Source organism: Gadus macrocephalus, chromosome 21 (genome assembly GCF_031168955.1).
Source record: "Gadus macrocephalus chromosome 21, ASM3116895v1".
Lineage (NCBI taxonomy): Eukaryota > Metazoa > Chordata > Actinopteri > Gadiformes > Gadidae > Gadus > Gadus macrocephalus.
Window position 1 is genome coordinate 5,784,227 of NC_082402.1, and position 20,390 is coordinate 5,804,616.

At 49.2% G+C, this 20,390-nt stretch overlaps 1 protein-coding gene across 2 annotated transcripts in view; it reads left to right on the forward strand.

Moving 5' to 3' along the window:
- Positions 1–20,390, forward strand: part of LOC132449632 (disheveled-associated activator of morphogenesis 1-like) — a 44,098-nt gene that overhangs the window by 13,103 nt on the left and 10,605 nt on the right. The window contains exons 3-16 of one of the 2 annotated variants that reach the window (XM_060041378.1): positions 2,880–2,969; positions 8,224–8,295; positions 9,855–9,949; positions 10,708–11,041; positions 11,567–11,677; positions 12,011–12,114; positions 13,606–13,672; positions 13,796–13,913; positions 14,232–14,370; positions 14,906–14,964; positions 15,054–15,241; positions 16,038–16,340; positions 17,637–17,744; positions 18,911–18,940. In XM_060041378.1, coding sequence (XP_059897361.1) covers positions 2,880–2,969; positions 8,224–8,295; positions 9,855–9,949; positions 10,708–11,041; positions 11,567–11,677; positions 12,011–12,114; positions 13,606–13,672; positions 13,796–13,913; positions 14,232–14,370; positions 14,906–14,964; positions 15,054–15,241; positions 16,038–16,340; positions 17,637–17,744; positions 18,911–18,940 — 1,818 coding nt within the window. The remainder of the gene's footprint in view (positions 1–2,879; positions 2,970–8,223; positions 8,296–9,854; positions 9,950–10,707; positions 11,042–11,566; positions 11,678–12,010; positions 12,115–13,605; positions 13,673–13,795; positions 13,914–14,231; positions 14,371–14,905; positions 14,965–15,053; positions 15,242–16,037; positions 16,341–17,636; positions 17,745–18,910; positions 18,941–20,390) is intronic. The other variant, XM_060041379.1, reaches the window with a different exon arrangement.

The window sequence follows — 20,390 nt, forward strand, 5'->3', positions numbered from 1 at the left end:
AGGGAGGAGGAGGGGGGGGGGGGGGGATGGAAGTGGAGGGAAACTGACCCTGGGTTGATTTAGGTGGTGGTGAGTCTAGGGGGCTATCCTCCCCACTGAGGGGTACTGGGTTACCTCCCCAATGTCCAAATCCTTAATCCAAGCCTCCTCGAATGAGTGCCCTACTCCCTACCTGCTCCTTAATGCTCGGATCACTGTCACTTTGCATACCAAGTAGTAATATCAAAGTAAAAGCATGAGTTAATAAATCTCATATAAACTAAATGTACGTCGTTGCATTCTGGGATATTGATATTGGAGGTCATACGTTGGTCTATCTACTCAACTGATATTATTAAGGCACAGCAGTGTGATTACTTCCCATCAGTGTGTCAATATTAAAACCACACAGTTAACTGACATAGTATTGATATTGATATAGTCATCACATGCTTGGCACACCTGAATGAAGACCCCGTCTCCAAAGATGTAGTCAACACAGTCAGGTCAGACAGTGTTGATTCACTGCGGGGACAGCTGAGTAACTGTCACTTCTCCCCGTACCGGGGGGGCTGAGTTGGAGGAATGGGGACCACGCAGTCTGTGTTCTTAATTGTCACTCTTCGTTTGTCTCGCCCCCCCGTCTCCTCCTATGGCCCTGTGCTCCTCTCCAGCAGAGTCACACTCATTAAGGGGCGTGCTGTCTATCACACATCAATAGAGCCCATTCAGGAAAACAAGTGTCTGGGCTTCCTCATTCTGCTAATTGCTGGTCTTTTGTCCGTCCGTTCCACCCTTGATCAACGCATCAGAGGCTGGGTTCAGTGTGACGGAAGGGAGGCTTCCACTTGCTCTATTAAGCAAAGAAGAGAAAAGAGGCGAAAATTGCCGTGCACTGCCTCCTTGTCCTCCACAATAAGAGCCCCTCTTGTTGTTTGCATAATTAGGGGAAACAAGTGCCCCCAGATCAGGGATGATGTCATCAACACATCCCTCCTAATCTGAAGGCAGTGCTTAATGCAAGCTGGTCCTTCTCGGAGCATTTAGCGAATTCCGCAATACCACCTTATTTTAGGTAAATGTATTATTTAATATATAAATGTCAGCATCTATCTTACACATGGGGTAAATTGACATCCCCCGGTAGATTGGAATGGACACCGTAAGAGGGAGGACACACAACAGGAAGTATCGAAAGTAATCAATCGGCCACAGCCCCCTTTTAAGTAATTTGACCAGGATACACATATTGATTCACTGGACTGAGGGGACGTTTAAAAACGGCCCAACGGAAACCGCTTTCAGACCAGATTTGGTACCGAGGCCTAATTCAGCCATTCAACATCACCCAATCAATGGATACAATATGTAAATGATGCAAAGGTGTTGATATCTGCAATTGACCGTTTAGGAGTTTTTAAGAAGAACCCTTGAATGTAGTATAAATCGAGCCTTATCTTAGCCAGAGGGAATCTATTACAGGTCTGTAGGGGGTTTTCGGGCAATACCCCAACCTGAATCAAGGAACCCCGACAGGTTAGCTGTGTGTGTGTGTGTGTGTGTGTGTGTGTGTGTGTGTGTGTGTGTGTGTGTGTGTGTGTGTGTGTGTGTGTGTGTGTGTGTGTGTGTGTGTGTGTGTGTGTGTGTGTGTGTGTGTGTGTGTGTGTGTGATCCGTCCCCGTTAGTGGGTCCTGACAGCACCTTTTACTGAGCCCCAGCAAACGATCTGTTGTGGATTGTGACGCACGGCCGTGCTGCCACATGTGTGTTGCCACATGTCCCGAGGAGAAACCCCGCCTCGCCTTCTCTCTCTCTTTTTATTCTCTCGCTCTCTCGCCCGATGACTCGCCCGTCAAACAACCAGTAAATATCTGATCGGTCGTCATGGTAGCCCCCCTCGATGTAGACACACACAGAGACACAAACGCACAGAGACGCGTTTGAGACGCACGCACACGCACAGAGACACACGCACATTCACAGAGACACACGCAGAGACACACACACACGCACAGAGACACACGCACAGAGAGACACACGCACATTCACAGAGACACACGCAGAGACACACGCACAGAGACACACGCACAGAGAGACACACGCACATTCACAGAGACACACGCACAGAGACACACGCACAGAGAGACACACGCACATTCACAGAGACACACGCAGAGACACACGCACAGAGACACACGCACAGAGACACACGCACAGAGACACACGCACACGCACAGAGACACACGCACACGCACAGAGACACACGCACACGCACAGAGACACACGCACAGAGACACACGCACACGCACAGAGAAACACGCACACGCACAGAGACACCCGCACACGCACAGAGACACACGCACAAACAACACACACGTGTACATGTATATAAAAAGCTTGTGCAGCTTGTGTCACTTCAGGACCATGGCCTGCGCACCAAAAACAACCTCAAAGACGAGAGTATTCCTGTACAATGCGCCCCATCTGGTTGATGTCACTGTCAGCTCTGTGGCTGGATGATTGACATCTTGTGCATGATACTCGTTTTAGCATTTTTCTTACTAGCCTAGTTTTGGGTATCACATTGAATGCCATCCTGTGCGAACAGTAAACTGGTTTGAAGGTGGTGGAAGTATTATGAAAGTTGTTTCTCCCCATTTATCTCTCCTTGTCGCTTTCATTTCCTCCTTTTCTATTTGGCATTGTCATGTCCTCATATGCCCTTTACTGTTAATCAGATTCTTTATTTTGTTTATTTAGTATTCTTATTTTGTTTATTTAGCTAATTTCGTTAGGTTTTTCTAATTTTGTTGAGTTTGTTTTCGCGTTTTGTACAGATTGCTCAATATCAATAAAGTTAAATGATTGACATTCGCTGTTCGTTCTCTGTGCGTTGCTAGGATGAACTCGACCTCAGTGAGAAACACAGGGAGGCCATGTTTGCCCTCCCAGCCGAGAAGAAATGGCAGATCTACTGCAGTAAGAAAAAGGTAAGGTGCTGTTTGTTACCATCTTGTTACCATCTCCTAACCCTAACAGTCCCCCAAATTAGACTTTAAATGAATCCTCATAAATCTGCAGCAGAAGAGCTCAAACCTGTGTGAAGGGGAGGGGGGATTGATTTTATTTCGCGTCATATTTGTTTCGACCAATCATGTTGAGGGAGGCGGGATATGTGTGCGTGATTGGCGTGTAAAAAATTCACCTCTTCAAGCTTCGTCCAATCCCGCATATTAGTTTGTCACCGGTTCGATATTCTGTAAACAAACCAGGAAACAAGACGTAACTCCGCCCATTTTCAGTTGTTGGTTTCCCCCCCCCAGCTCTGCTATAACACAGTCCGATGGCTGGACCCCCGTTAACCTGTCGTTAACGTCACTCACACGACGCCTCTCCACCCCTGACATTAACCAAACCCATAAAGACGGATGCCCCGCCCAATATGGCCGCTCTGTTGCTGTAATTAGGCCATGTGTTTACAGGTACACAACGTTTGCATGTAAAACGGCCACAGATGTTGCCGTTGGCGTCCGTGAATGGCAGCGCCGGTCCGGCGTTTCTGGCAGTTGGCCAGGGGAGAATTAACTCTCATTATGGAGATTTGCACAGACGAAAATCGTTAGCCGGCTTCTGAGCAAATAAGCAAACAAAGACGGGGTAACCCCCGGAAAGGCTGTGCAGACATGTGGCCGGGGGTCTTTCTCGACTGGGGGCCCGGTGGGGGCCAGCGACAGACTGACGGCAGCATAAGGGCCCCCCCCGATAGTTTCTGTGATGACAGATGGACATTGGAATTGAGGACTTATAAAAGTATGCTTTTTTTTTTCTGCTAATCCCCTTGAAGAATACCCTGTGCAACATGCAGCTTCAAACCGGCCCATTGCTTGACCACTGCTCCATCATCCACTGTAGGGAAACATCTGGCAAGCAGTTTTTACAATTTCAATCCAGTTATCTTCCTTCCTCTCAAGAGCTTGTGGGCTCATTGACGTCGAACACGCCTCGAACGTTGTTCTCCGCGAATGGGATGAGAAATGATGAGACTACATGCACTGTATTTGATTGCTGTAGCTACAACTAATTCTCAATGGTAAAACGCTGTCTGAGAACAAGACACACGCCACAGAAGACAACAAAAGCTTGTGGAGCAGCTGAGGTCAGACCTCGGTAATTCAGTTGGACAGGAAGTTCAGTCAGCGCTAGCCGTATCCATTAGTACTCGTCGTCATAATCGACAGCAGGTCCCCAAATGAAGTGTGGTAACCATTTCCTCGTTTTTACCATTTTTATACGACGGAGGAAAAACAAGTCGTTACTCGGTTTAGAGTCCCGGCTTACAAAGAGCACCCAGAGAATCTCTTCATTTCCTCCCGGGTTGAAAACCACCCAAACCTAAAAAAACAACTAGTTTTTAACTCTTTTTTTAAATGTTGCATGAGTCACTCACCACTTCGAGATCAGAGCCGTTTGCCACCCAGTTGACGTTTAAAACCCCTCCCATCCCCCGTTTGTCTTTTTGTGTTTGGGTTTTACTGCGTTTAATTGGCAGCCGTGGCTCCCCAGGCCTTGGAGCTGATAGCCATGCATCCAGCCTGCAGGATATCCTGCTCTGGGCTCGTCCTGCGCCAGCTCACGTATCGTGTGTGGACGTGTCCGTCCGTCCGTCCGGTCGTAAAGACGAGGGTGGTCAGGGCAGGGGCGGTGGGGACGGAGTCGTCGAGGACGGAGGAATGAGCGTGATTCACGGCGATCCTTTCACCTCGGAGGCACCGGAGAAAGCAGCTGTCGGACAATGTGTTAGCGTTTATTTCGTTTAGTTTGTCGTTTTGGGTGTTTGTTGCCTTCCGGGCGGTTCACGAACATGTGTATTAATTTAGCGATACGATCTGTGATAATTCACCTAAATGGTAGCGCGGTACAGATTTTTGAAACGCTATAAAAATTAGGCGCAATCCGGTGAGTTCTGTTGACGCACGAAACACATCTCTGCGGTCCCGTTTACCCCAGGACACTGACATCCTGCTACTTAACTACGCTAATAAACCTGCTTACCTGTCTCTCATACCCAGCTCCCCCTTTAAATACCCTCTCCTTCCTCTATGTAAACGTTCATGTTAACATCCAAACCTGATCCTTTGAAACCCCCACACACTGTTTAAAATACCATCATGCTTAACATACTGTACCCGGTAAGACCAGACTAGCAGCCTGCAGGCTACAGCCAGCTGTGTGTCAGCAGAGCGGAGATGGATGCGTGTTTGAGGGGAATGTGTGTGTGATTGTTTGTGTGTGTGTGTGTGTGTGTGTGTGTGTGTGCGTGTTCGTCCGGACGAAGGAATGCGACCAAGAGCAGAGAAGTGTCCCAATTATAACGGCCGGCTTCTTTGCAGTCAAGGGAAGGGCAAAACAAAGTTTCCATAGAAAATAGTTCAATGCTTTAATCCTGTGCTGAGGTATTGGTCGCCCCTGGGCACTCGCCGGGTTCATCTCGGGTTTTGGCTCGCCTGGGGTTTTGGCTCGTATCGGACGAGAGACGCAGTCGGCGTTCAGCGTTTGTTCAAGTAGGTTTGGGGTTGGGTGCTCGCATGCTCGTTCCTTGCTCCTGGTTCTGGGACAGGGATGATGACTGTATTACTGTCTTGCGTGCGGTGTGGAAGGCTGGGGGGGAGGGGGGAGGGGGGAGGGGGGAGGGGGGGGGGGGGGGGGAGGGGGGAGGGCTGGGTAGGGATGTGGGTCGGGGGGGGGGGAGTAGATTAATAGTGCTGAGTCGGCAGCCGGCCCGGCCGGAGAGAGGCGATTGGCACGGCTCCCGTTGGGCCTGTGTGTGTGTGTGTGTGTGTGTGTGTGTGTTCATGGAGGAGGAGCAGGGAAGCGTTGGGTTGTCCTAAACAAACAGGACGGGATGGGACCGCTCTCCGTCCACAGGTGCAGCTTTTGTAGCCGAGGACCGAGGGCCCATAAGGGGGAGGGTGGGAGGGGAGGGGGGAGTCAGAGGAGGATGGGGGGAGGACGGGGGGCAGTCAGGTCGGCTGTCATTCCCAGGCTGTCCGAGCCCCAGAGTGATGAAGCTGGCTGCCTTCGCCCCGGTAGTTGATCTCTTATCGACGCCTTCCCCTCCTGCCAAGAGGCGGACAGGTCGGTGCAGGCAGGGGGAGGCGGACAGCTCTGTCCTTAAGGACCACCGCAACGTCAGAGCTGGGTGGACAGGACAGGGCAGCCCACCGCGCTGGTGGATCTCTCTCTCTCTCTCTCTCTCTCTCTCTCTCTCTCTCTCTCTCTCTCTCTCTCTCTCTCTCTCTCTCTCTCTCTCTCTCTCTCTCTCTCTCTCTCTCTCTCTCTCTCTCTCTCTCTCTCTCTCTCTCTCTCTCTCTCTCTCTGTGTGTGTGGGGGGGGTCTCTCTTTCTGCGATGCCCGTCGCTGGTGTTTGAACGAGGCCCCTCTCAAAGCCTGCGGTCGACTGGCCTCATTCTACTTTAACTTACCTTTTCCCTTCCTGGCTCTCTGGGGATGGCTTCCTGTGCTCCATATAAGGTCACGCCAGCAGTATCTCCTCTCCCATCTTTACGTCTGAGAGATCTGAGGGTAAAGGGACCGCCACGCATATCGGTTGCTTTTTTCTTTGCCTTAAGCCCCCGTGAAGCGGTCGGCCGATCGGCCAGGTTCAAGGCCCCCTGACTTCCCCGAGTGTGACCAAGTGATTCACTCGTTTTTCACAATAAAAGCCCCTTCACCATCCCTTTGATCCATCCTGCCTCCCCCTTCACGCAATTTCGAAACTTGAACCCGCTCCAAAGTTCAACTGTGTGTGTGTGTGTGTGTGTGTGCGCGTGCGATCCCATCCTCCCTGTCAGTGTGAGATCTAGGAGGGAGAGCGGCCAGCCAAGCCTTTGAGTTCCCAGCCGCCCCCCTCTCTGCCAAGCCTCCACAGGCCTGCTACCCTAACTGCTGCCCAATTAGTTTTTGATGGTCACGGCTTGTTGGGCTTAATGGGACCAGGGTTCTGTAGTGGGGGCCGGGAGCCGTCTGTCGGCCTTCAACGTGCCAAGGTCAAAGTGGATGCAAAGAGTAGTTGATACATTAGCAATACAATGTTTCAAGCATTTGTTTTGTTGCTATTTTAGGGATTGGCTTAGCTCAGGAGGTAGAGTGTCTTGACTTATAACCGGAAGGTTGCTTGTTCGACCCCCAGCTCCTCCTAGTTGGGTGTGGGTGTTGGGGGTCCTCCTAGTGTCAAGGTCTCCATGAGCAAGACACCGAACCCTGACAGCTCCAGGCGAGCTGGCTGGCGCCTTCGATGGCTGCAGCCGCCGTGAATGTGTGTATGAATGGTTGTCGTTCGCTTTGGATACAAGCGTCTGCTAAATGCCCTGAATTAAATCGAAAAATATATATATTTGGAGGGGCAGTGCACGAGCCCTATCGAACCCCGGTTTGAACCGCGATCGGACACATTGACGTTCAAAGTCTCTCTCTCTCTCTGCCTGCTGGAGTGGGATCAAAACATGAGGAGTGACCACGAAACACCAGATTTCTCTCCGTCTGACTCTGTCCTCGATGAGTCGAGGGAAGCTGGAGCCCGAACGGGCCGCTTCTATCTGTGTCGGCCTACTTTACCTTCGCTGCTCCAATTCATCCGACTATTTATACAGCGGGGGGCCCCTCGGCCCTCCTTGTCACTCGTGTCTCGTGTGGGGGGCCCACATGTCTCTATGCAGATGATGCTTTGAGTTTTCTTTTCTCTTTGATTGGTCAAAGTCATTTATCGGGGCCCAGAAGTGATGTTTCAAGAGTTGTCAGAGTAAACTTTCAGCCCAGAAGTGGCGATGGATCTCTGTTTCCTGCATGACAAGTGCTCCCCTTTCCCGGTGCTCTCCTTCCCCTAGATTAGATCATTCAGATCATGTGACCCGTGCATTAGGTCGTATCGATGATGTTATGCATTATCCCAAAAGTGTTTGCCCCCCCCCCCCTTTTCATTAACTAAATTATATTATTTTTGGCATGTTTTTTTTTGAAGATGTTTCCCGCTCTAACATCTTCCTTGATTCATCATTTCATTTCTGTGAGATCAATAAGCATTTTCTTATTACTATTATCAAGGACCTAGTACGAAGTCCTCAATGGGATGGGTGACCGAGTCAAGTCCATTACAGTTTATTTGCAGAGCTCTTGGTCATGTGCCATAATTGAAAACCATAGCGGTAGCACAACAACCTAACCGTGTGTGCATCTCTTGGGTTTCAGGAACAAGAGGAGAATAACAGCGCGACCAGTTGGCCAGAGTACTACATCGATCAGCTCAATTCCATGGCAGCCGTGAGTCCTGTGGATACAAGCATACACTACACTATACACTACAACACACTTTTGGGGCCACTGTCTTCTTTTGGGGCCAATAGAAGACAGTGGAATATACTAGAATACAGTATAACGCACTGAGGCCTTTTTGGGCCAAAAGAAGACACTTTGGATGAATAAATCCTTTTGAAACCAAAGCATACACCAGAACCCACTTGTGATGAGTGAATCCTGTTGAAACCAAAATAATACACTAGGAGACACTTTGGATGAATGATCCTTTTGAAACCAAAATAGCACACAAGCATAGACTAGAACACACTTGTGATGAATGAATCCTTTGGAACTCAAACTATTCAACCTTGGCTGAACGAATCCTTTTAAAACCAAGATAATGCTCTGGGATACTCTCCGGAGGAGTGAAAAGATGATATCGCAATTATCCCTTTCTGGCACTATTACAAACGGTGCGGCAGAACTCTTAATTTTCCAATTCCACTAATTGGGAAAGATTCATGTAATTATAACACGGGCAGCAGGAGCCAACGAAAGAGGGTTCTTCGTGGGCTAAATCCCTGAAAGAACAGCCTTTTGATTTGCACATGGGGACCGTGATCCCGGCGGCCACAGAGATCCGCCACAGGCCCTCGCTGTTATCACAGAGCCGCTCTTGTGTGTCCAAACCACGCCGGGGAGAGGACTGAACTAATACATGACGTGATGCGGCCTGCACAGCGTTTAGAGCCGTCTCAGTCGATCAAAAGACCCGTTCGCCTCGCATGTTTCAAACAAGCGGGGCTTTGTTTTGGGTTTTTGTGTAATTTTATCTTCGCTCGGTGTCGCAGCAACATGCAAGTTATTTTTATCGCACTGAGCATGGTTGTTCTCCGCCGTGGAACCCGTGACGTTCCGCACTGGAACTTGTCGATGTGCGTTCCTGAAGCGAGGCCAAGCTCGAGTCCGCCATTGTTTTCCTTCCCCCCTTCCCATATTCGATTTTTCCTTTTTTTTGTTGTATTGACCTTTGTGAATAAAGTTTTGGTTGTCTGGTGACCCGTCAGTCTATGATTAGCAGCGCTGCGAGAGGAAGGCCGGCCCTCTGTTTTTTTTTCTCGGTTATGAAACGCGGACGTTCATACTGTACTCTGGAGACTGATGGAAGTGGGTCACTCTCCCTGCACCGTTACATAAACATGAATAAACTTTATGGATCCCATATGGCCTGTCCCAGCAGCGGCATTCCAGGACAGTCGACAGATACAGAAGATGTACACATTTTTAAAAAGAATATGCAATGAAAATTGATTTATAAAATACATTTATATGTATATTTAGCAGACGCTTTTATCCAAAATAACTCACAATATGTACATTTATCAGAAGGCGGAGAAACAACACATCTGTCGGTACAGTAAAGATGTTCATAGAACCAAGTGCCATAATATTACAGGACTTTGGTCTATCTCAAGGTATTCAAACTTGGAGCAATTATGCGGAATAAATGCTTGATCAAGACATTACCGGCTGGGTTCTGGGTCTTGTCAAGAGGGTTGATGAAGTTTTTTGGGCCCAAACAGAGGAAGACTCTCCTGGCGCTGGAGAAGGAGGATGAGGAGGAGAGGAACAAGACCATCGAGAGCCTGAAGACAGCGCTGCGGACGCAACCCATGAGGTGGGTGTAGAGACCTGCTCACTCACTCACTCACTCACTCACTCACTCACTCACTCACTCACTCACTCACTCACTCACTCACTCACTCACTCACTCACTCACTCACTCACTCACTCACTCACTCATTCTGTTATGACCCAAAGGAGTGCTGAAGTCCTAAGCATTTTTAAGCCTCAACTCTAATGTTTTAATTAAATTTTAATTGAATTCATACACTTTGAAAAGGAAACTGAAAGGTCAAATGAGGAAAGAAAAATATCTATCATATTTCACTCTCTTGTGACGGGTCACCTTTTAAAAGACTTTTAATTCACAGGACTCTCAAGAAAGACCATTTCCACACTACTCACACCAGGTGTGAGTGTGATTAGCCGTTACTAGCCGTTTTGAAAATCTGCCTCTAGTGACAACACTAGTGGGCGTTTCCACCTAGATGTGTGCTGATAGATCAGCCTTCCCAGTGGACTGTAGCAAACGTTGCTCATCTATCCGTCATACATCCAGGTGGTCACGCCCACTTGTGATGTCACCAAAACACAGGCAGAGGCGGATTTTCAAAACGGCTTGTAATGGCTAATCACACGCACAGCTGGTGGTACAAAATGGGACCTTTTTAAAACACTGTTTCCATCTCAACAGTTGTCCCTCCATTCCAACATGTTCAGGGAGAGTTCCCATATTTCGTCCATCGTTTTTCAACAAAACGCCCCCCCCCCCCTCTTCCTCCTCTCTCCCCTCCCTCCCTCCCCCACCACCAGGTTCGTGACGCGCTTCATCGACGTGGACGGCCTCACCTGCATCCTCAACTTCCTGAAGAGCATGGACCACGAGACCACCGAGTCGCAGATCCACACCTCGCTCATCGGCTGCGTCAAGGCTCTGATGAACAACTCTCAGGGCCGCGCGCACGTGCTCTCGCACTCGGAGAGCATCAACATCATCGCCCAGAGCCTGGCCACGGAGAACGTCAAGACCAAGGTGGCGGTGCTGGAGATCATGGGCGCTGTGTGTCTGGTGCCCGGGGGGCACAAGAAGATCCTGGAGGCCATGCAGCACTACCAACGCTTCGCCTGCGAGCGGACGCGCTTCCAGGTAAGAACGGCGGACTTTTATCGGATTAACTCATTTCTCCACGTATTTTAAACATCGATGGATCATGCTTCCCAAAGCGAGGCAATCACGGCTGCAATATGCTAGAAAACAAAGCATATTGAACGGAAACAACTTCCAACGCCAAAGACGGCACGCAAACAAACGAAGCCACCTACCTGCTGTGTATCGGTATTTCTTATGTATATTTTTGGATCCTCAACACCCAGAGCCCTACCAAAACCCCTAAGAAGCTCAATGGGAGTAGCGAGACATAGCGGTGCCTTATCAGTTGGAGCCTTTGACCCTTGACCTCCCCATAGGGGATCATGGAAAAGGCATAATCAACAAATGGCAGTTAGAGAAATGTGAATGAGTGAAAACAGAATTTTCATTTGACAGTGGTTGGGACTCCTCAGACATTACTAAGCGATCGGTGATTCAACCAATCAGGCAGTTAATTGAATTCTGATCCACTGCTTAACGATGGCCGACCAACTCACCATGTGAACGTTTTGACCCCTGCAGACATTACTGAACGACCTGGACCGGAGTACGGGCCGCTACCGGGAGGAGGTGAACATGAAGACGGCGGTCATGTCCTTCATCAACGCCGTGCTGAGTCAGGGTGCTGGAGAGGTGCGGACCAGCCTTTCTCCCCAGTGTCCGCACACTACTGGTCCAATCATATCCGTCTGCGTACAATAATATTGTTGATGTGCACTTTCCCCTGTGCATGTGAAATTAAGTATTCATTCTGTATTGTAGGACCTTTTAGCCTCTGTTTTGTAACCCTTAGGCGTGGACATAATATAACTTTCTTTCTTTTATTATTGCACCTTTTTTGTATTCTATGGGGTGCTGTAATAAGTGAATTTCTCATGTATGGAATGAAACTAAGTTTCTATCTTATCTTATCTTATGCACAGTACTTATGGGTTTGTTGTGGATTTGTTGTGGATTTGTTTTCAGACGAGCTTGGAGTTCCGCATCCACCTGCGCTACGAGTTCCTGATGCTAGGCATCCAGCCTATCATCGATAAGCTACGCCTGCACGAGAACGCGACGCTAGACCGGTAGGGTTCACCGCCTGTCTGCTCTGTAGGCTTGTAACAAAGGCGCCCTTTCGTCTGTATCGGTTCTGTGGAAAAATCCCCAAAATGTCATAAAAAAATCAGAATCATAGGAAAAAATATGGCCTTTTTGGCGGGAAAGAGTTATTGAGAGTTACTTCACTCTGAATGACAGTTCCATGTCTTTTTTTGTATCAACTTTAATTTAACTCAAATTGAATTAAATTGTTTGATTATAACTGTTCTTTTTCACATAGTGAAGCCTGGTGTAGATCCAAGTTTCAAAACTACTTAACATAATAATTAAATGATAAAAACAGGGTACAGTTATTATTGTGCCTTGTCGTTGAGTCACCCTGCCCTACTCCGAACGACCAATTCTTGCAGCCTCCAGACATTTGCCACTGCGGCCATTTTATTTTTCCTCTCCTCGTTTCCTTCGCGCACTTTCATGTGGGTGCCAGTGCAGCACAATACCAGATGCGGGGCTCCCGAGGGCCCTTTGTGTTATCAGAGGAGAGGAGAGGGTTGGTGTTGTTGTGTTGTTGTCGCAAAACTGAGTGGGGGACTGGGCGTGGCCTCCGGCCCGGGATAGGGGTGTAATGGCCCCGGCACCGTGGGCGGCGAGGGGTTTCATGGCCTTGATGTGGTCGGGTTTGAGGTCTGACGAACCTACCTGAGGGGGAAGTGGGCCTTCTGCGGACGATTCTCTCGCTCAGCCCCTCTGTAGATAGGCGGTGTTTTCCGTGACACCGAGCGAGCAAATCGTCAACATCCTGGATATCAATGGCTGTTGTTGGCTTTTGGTTTCCTTTGTTGATTTGCCCGACCGACGTGTCACGGCATCGCAGTTGTGCGCCGCTTCTACTATTTACTATTTGACTCTGTAGTCGTTTAGCTTCTAAAGGTTTTATCCATGGAGACGAACAGTGGTTACAGAGGGATATTATTAAGAAGCAGGTTTAAGGGTCTCTTACTCAAAGAGGCCTTCAGGTAGACTGGAACCCAGGGAACTGCATTCCAACACCCTAACGACTGCATTAAAGACTACACTTTCCTGTCCCTTTTGTGACATTTACATTTGGGGCGTTTAGAAGGCGCTTGCTTTCAAAAGAAAAAAAAAAGAAGTAAAAAAGTACATTTGTCAGAAGAAAGAGAAACAGCGATATATCGTAGTCGGTAGAAAAATATGTTAACCCATTCCCTGTGCACAACAAAGATAGCCAGAAGATGCTACACAATGCTATTGCTATTTTTAAGTGCACGGACGTACAACATACAATAAGTGCGTACATTAAATGCCACAGTACCCAGTGGTCTAGTTAAATTGAGACTGTGATTCAGATCAATAGAAATGGACCTGACCTGTAATGCTAACGTCTGGATATGATGCTAGCCGGTTAGCATGTCGCTTGCCAACCCATTGCTAACGTTGTGATGGTGTGACACAACGTACAAAAACTGTGGCTCACCGATTGCTTGTTATGTTGTCAGGCATTTGGACTACTTCGAGATGCTGCGGAACGACGATGAGCTAGCCCTCGCGAAGCGGTTTGAATCGGTATGCTTACGTTCCCTCGCTCCCCTCGTCCACACATACCCCCCCCCCCCCCCCCCTCCGTTCCACCTAACTGTTCCAACCAACTGACCGGTGCTTCCTCCCCCCCCCCCCCATCCTCTCCAGGTTCACATCGACACCAAGAGTGCCACCCAGGTGTTCGACCTGATCCGCAAGAGGATGAACCACACGGAGGCACACCCGCACTTCATGTCGGTGCTGCACCACTGCCTCCTGATGCCCCGTGAGTGGCTGAGAGGCACCGAGGGCTCGCGCCTGGTTGGCTGGCAATTATACATCACATGACCACTCAGGAAATAGTTATGGCAAATAATTGCCACAATTTAATTTTCAAGTAAAAAAATAATAGTTATACTTCAAATTTTGTTTCAAGTAAAACACAATAATTTGATATTTTTTTAGTTATTCAACTGTCTGTTCTTTCTTTCTTTGTCTGTCTGTCTGTCTGTCTGTCTCTCTCTCTCTCTCTCTCTCTCTCTCACTCACTCTCACTCTCTCTCTCACACACTCTCTCTCTCTCTCTCCCCCCCCCCCCCCTCAGATAAGAGGAGTGGGAACACGGTGCAGTACTGGCTGCTGCTCGACCGGATCGTCCAGCAGATGGTGTTGCAGAACGACAAAGGTCACGACCCCGACAGCACGCCCCTGGAGAACTTTAACGTGAAGAACGTGGTCCGGATGTGAGTGACTCCCACCGTGACCCCCTCCTCACCATATACCTGACCGATCTATCACACTGACCACTAAGACCAGTGCTCCCAGTGACCCCCTCCTCAACATATACCTGACTGATATATTACACTGACCACTAAGACCAGCATACCTCACTGGGAACCAGTACGTGGCCAAAGATGATTGCATGAGGCTTACGGACAGTTTCCCACCATGTTGTTGAGTTGTTGTTGTTGTTGTTCTGTACAAATCCGAAAGTCATTGGGAATAGCGTGCTCTTTACCTCCACGGAGGAAGTAAACCAAAATAAATCGTACAGCTGTATCGATCGGACTGATAACCCGTAAAGTGTTATGGATTTTAAGTCACCCGAAATAAACAAATTAAAAAGACACGGAGAGCAAACGAGGAAACATGAGGTTTGTAAAAAACGACTCCCATCGGCTTTCAGGGATGTTTCTCCGGACATCATTCCCGAGATCTATGATTTATTAATCGACACAATTATTATTTTTTGACGGGTATTTCTCGTCCGCTTTCCAGGCTGGTGAACGAGAACGAGGTGAAACAGTGGAAGGAGCAGGCGGAGACCATGAGGAAAGGTGCGTTTGATTCACCACTCGTCCCCCCTAAGAGCTCTCTGATCCATCGTGTCACGCCCCTGTTTAACCGATGCCCCCCCCCCCCTCAGAGCACCACGAGCTGCAGCAGAAGTTCGACAAGAAGGAGCGCGAGTGCGACGCCAAGACGCAGGAGAAGGAGGACATGATGCAGACGCTGAACAAGATGAAGGAGAAGCTGGAGAAGGAGAGCAGCGAGCACAAGAACGTCAAGCAGCAGGTGGCCGAGCTGACCAATCGGCTGCACCAGCTCAGCACCGTACGTCCCGCCCACCGCCGCCACCTCTCAGCCAATCACCGCTCCCCTGTGTCGACGCAGCGGCGCTTTCGGCCAATCGCTGTTTAGCGACCTGTTGAGGTTACATAGAAGGATAAAAAGGAAGGGAAGGAGGCGGGTGGGGGTGGGTGAGAGGACAGGGGGGGGGGTAGTTGTGGGTTTGAACCCCAATGTGCCCCATTCTACCGGGAGGCACCCTTGACCAAAGACACCGTAGCCCCCTTTCTTAGCTCCAGAGCTTAACAGACAGGGTTCTGATGAAAGTTTCTGCTAAATGAATAAATAGTAGTAGCAATTGGTACGTAAACTATTCACAAATATGCCACCAAAGATATGATACTAACACATCTTATGCTGTGTGTTCTCATTACTGGTATCATATTTCAGTTTGTCTACAGATTTGAACCCCATGACAGTGAGTCGGTAAGAGCACTATCTCATGGGGGTCCTGGTCATGACCGAAGGGTGTTTCTTTTCATGTGGTTAGCGTTGGACCCGTTATAATACACAGAAGCACGATACACGTCTTTTTTTGTTTGTTTGGTCAGATAAGATGCTAATTCTTCGATCTCGGATAGGAAACGTAGTCGCGGCAGGAAGTGCAGGACAGTATTAGAGTTTAAAATGTAAACAAATATGTCAGTATTTATTTAAGAGATAAACAATACTGCAGAAAACACTCGGTAAACATTTCGATCTGCACGATAAGAGCAGTGTAAATATTTGGGGCTAAACATTAAGTTGTATTCATGGGTGTGTTGTGTTTTGTTCCCCTCAGAGGCAGGCCACCATGGTCCCGGGCGGGCCCCCGCTCCCCCCGGGGCCCCCAGGGGGCCCCCTGTCTCCGCTCCCTGTGACCGGCTTCGGGATGCCCCCTCCTCCCCCGCCGCCCCCGGGGGGAATGATGCCCCCGCCCCCTCCCCCACCTCCCCCGCCCGGCGGACCCCCCCCTCCCCCGGGCCTGCCTGGGTTCGGGATCCCCCCTCCCCCCGGCGCCCCCGTCGGACCCTCCATGAAGAAGAAGAACGTCCCCCAGCCCTCCAACGCCCTCAAGTCGTTCAACTGGAACAAGCTGGCCGAGGTGAGGAGGAGTGGTGGAGATACGTGTTATAAAGTTCCTCCAAAGGTTCCTTGACCCTAGAGATAGGTCCTCTGGTGAAAACACACAGAGGCGCTTCAAAAGGTTCCTTGACCCTAGAGATAGGTCCTCTGGTGAAAACACACATAGCTCCTGCAAAGGTTCCTTAACCCTAGAGATAGGTCCTCTGGTGGAAACACACATAGCTCCTTCAAAGGTTCCTTGACCCCAGAGAAAGGTCCTGGGTGAAAACACACAGAGATCCTTCAAAGGTTCCTTGTTCCTGCAGTGGAAACACACAGAGTTCCTTCAAAAGTTACTTGACGCTAGAGAAAATTCCTGCAATGGATACGCTCAGAGTTCCTCCAGGATTCTTCCTTGACCCGAGAGAAAGTTCCTGTAGTGGAAACCCTGAGTTCCTCCAGGGTTCTTCCTTGACCCTGGGTAATGTTCCTGCAATGGAAGCGCTCAGAGTTCCTCCAGGGTTCTTCCTTGACCCTGGGTAATGTTCCTGCAATGGAAGCGCTCAGAGTTCCTCCAGGGTTCTTCTTTGACCCTGGGGAATGGTCCTGCGTTGGGAACACAGCTTAAGGGCCAGGGCAGGGGCCAATTTTTAAATGGCATGTAATCACTAATCCCTCCCACACCTGGTGGTAAAATGGCTTAGTCGCACTCGCTCTCTATTTGTTAAGAACAATCCAATATTAAAATCCCATACTAAACGGCCCGCTGAATAGAAAAGAACATTCCACCCGACAGTAGCCTAGTCAGAATACAAAGCCATTATTCTTTCATTAAAGAATAGATATACTGTATCCAAAGCAAAAACTATCTCACTGAGTACTTTTGGGCTGTTCCTCGTCAGTAAAGAGTAGTTGTGTCTCCGTCTCCCCCTGCCCTTTACCGTTTCTTACTTCGTCCATCTGTCTATCTTGCTTCATGTGGCTCAGGAGGTAGAGCGGGTTGGCTGGTAACTGGAAGGTTGCTGGTTCAATCCCCGGCTCCTCCTGGCCGGGGATAGAGAGTGTCGAGGTGACCCTAAAAGCAAGACGCCGACAAGCTGGCTGTCGCCTTGCATGGTTGACACCACAGTCGGTCTGTGAATCTGTGCATGAATGGATGAATGTTGGGCACTATTGTAAAATGTTTGAGTGGCCACTGGTTAGAAAAGCGCGATAAAAATGCAGTCCGTTTATCCTAGCTAACGTCCCAAGTTCACTGTGTTGTAAGGCGACCTGGGGTGCCCCCATCATCGCCGCGGCTACTCTGATCATCTCCCCCTCCTCCCGTCCCCAACAGAATAAGCTGGAGGGCACGGTTTGGATGGACGTGGACGACGCCAAGGTCTTCAAGGTGCTGGACCTGATGGACATCGAGAAGACCTTCTCCGCCTACCAGAGACAGCAGGTAGCTCACGGGAGCGCCCCGCGCAGCCTCCAGCCGCCCCCGCTGGCGTAATGGTGTACTTCTCCACCTCCTGGGTCCTTCTGACAAATTGGGCTCGCCACACTTTGCTTCGAGCCGGTGTAGCCGCTTTTCGAAGGGCCCGAGACACGGATCCACGCTGCCTCGCCGATGCTTTTTTTTTAAATTGACACACAAAAAATGAAAATCCCAATAATTGCATGTCTTTTTGCATTTTGGACACCTTGAAATCCCTTTGGTTTTTCTGCCTCGCAGCATGCCAGTGACGTACTATTATATTTGTATTACGGAGAGGAAAAGAGGCCGATATTATACAGAACGGTTCGTGCACTAATGTCCATCATCACTAATTCCATTTTTACCTTCAAACCAAGCCACCCGTCGTTTTCATCGGTTTGACCATCCTACCGATGTGTTTGACGCGACTAAAGCACCCGGCATGGCATGACCCACCAGACGAGAATGCCCTGTATGCATCTAGTGTCTGCTCACTATGCGTTTCAGTCTGGTCATGAATTTGATAGTGTGTGTGTATGTGCGAGCGAGCAGCTATCAGACCAACTCAGGCTCCAGCTAAAATATAAACCAATCGGGCGTCCTCTGGCCTTTATGGAGCCTTAAATCCATTGGACCATGTACAGCCAATCAGGTCGCGCGTGGAAGCCCGCCAGGAAACGATTAATATCCAGGCTATAACTGTAAGCTATTAAGAAGCAGTGGATGTCCCTGATGATTCAGGCTCCAAAGCAGATGTCTACTGCTCCACCTTTACCAAGACGGTGCTCTCTCTGTGTTGGTCTCATGGCTAAGAGTAGCGAGCACACCGGCTGAAACCGGATTCTCCGGACCGACCGCATTTCTGTTTGTGTTGAGTCGTGCGCCAAGCATGTCGAAAGCCGCCCGCCGGCTCGAGAGAAACGCCCGCAGGCACGCGCCGAGGTCAATCCCCCCCCCCCCCCCCCCCCCAACAACTGGCCCAGAGTCTGTCCTTCTGCCCCGGCGCTTTGTCGCCATGACGACACCCCCTACTCCCTGTCCGTAGCTGTTGATTGTCACGTGAATGCTGAGCGTGCCCTGTTTTGATTTGCTCTGCTTTGACCTGTTCTAACGAGTGCCCACATCTTCCTTGCTTCTTGCTTGCGTTTTAGGACTTCTTTATGGTCAATAACAACAAGCAGGTGAGTGCCCGTTGATTCTTCTACCTCACCGTCACGCCCCACACAAGCCGAGACAATCCGGGGTGTAAGAAAACACGTTACCTCACAGTTCATCCAGTTAAAGGTATACTACTTGGCAGTTGATTTTACTGTCCCCCTTTTTTTATTTTACTCTGTTTTCATTCAGCCGGAATTTGATTACATGGGCGCGAGATTGTGTTTGAAGAGGGACTTGTATCAACTTCATTCATTTGACTACCAAATTGGGCTCCGTGTAATAATCTTGTCGAAGCCCAACAGCGAGCAAACTCACCTGGGGGAGCGCTTGTTTTATGTCAGTGGCTGTCACTGACCCCTTCTTACCTCCCCCGACCAAACAAAGTATACCTTTAACCCTAACTCTGAAGCATGTAGCACGATAACTTAACCTCAATCCACACATGTCAGCTTTAGATTTCAAACAAAGAAAAACAGTTTTTTGAGGTGTAAAGCACATTTATTATGAGGAACATTTTCCATGTCCACTGTTGTGCCCGTGGTGATGAATGTGTATTCGATTTGACTGTTTTGGTTCTGCTCTGTCTGGGACAGTATGTTGTAAAATGTTGTGTTTGTTTTTTTTTCATTTGATTTGAAAATCAAATCCAGAACAACAAAATACCACCCAATAGTCTGTGCGAGTGTGTGCTTGTATGCGTGTACGAGGATGGTGGGGCAGAATAGAACAGTGTAGTGACTAGGGTCTCAGTTTCTGTCAGGGATCCTGATCTATTTGTTTTCCCCTTATGCACACGAGTGAAGCGCCCACTGAAAACTGTAGCGTGTCCGGTACAGGACGGATTATCGTAGCTCTGCCGAGAACCGCTGATCCGAACGGCTTCACACAGGACACTGCACTTCCTCGACTCCTCAGCAACACCGCTGCCAAGTGTGAAGTTGATCGGATGAACGGTTGTCGAGCAAATCGAAGAGCACCCAGACACGCATAGACTCCTCTAATTACAGTTGGATAGGTATAGCTGTCTGTGTATAACGTTGACCATTAGACATGACCAGAAGTCAGCTCCATCAGAGGGAGTTCTCATTGACGTAGAGATATCGACCGGCGCTTTTGTCCGGTCATGCGTAGGTCCACAGTAGGCTTGTGGGCGCCGCAGTAGACAAACAATGGAGGGGAAAACAATGCAATCAAGGGCTTTTTGTTCAATCGAAGTTAAATCATGGGTCACCAGAGTCCATGACTGGGGCCAGGGCTCTGGTGTTCTGTAGCAGGAGAGTGTAGTGGCGAGTAGGGTGCTCGATTCACAGTCGGAAGCTGCCGGGTTCGATCCCCAAAGTCCGCAGCCTGACTAACCCTGTAGGCATCCAGGAGCCCCTCTCCCCTCCAGGTTATGTTCAGATGTATATTGATGCTGAAGACCGGTTTGCAGACGATGATAAACGATGTTAAGCAGGGCCTTATTGAAGACTC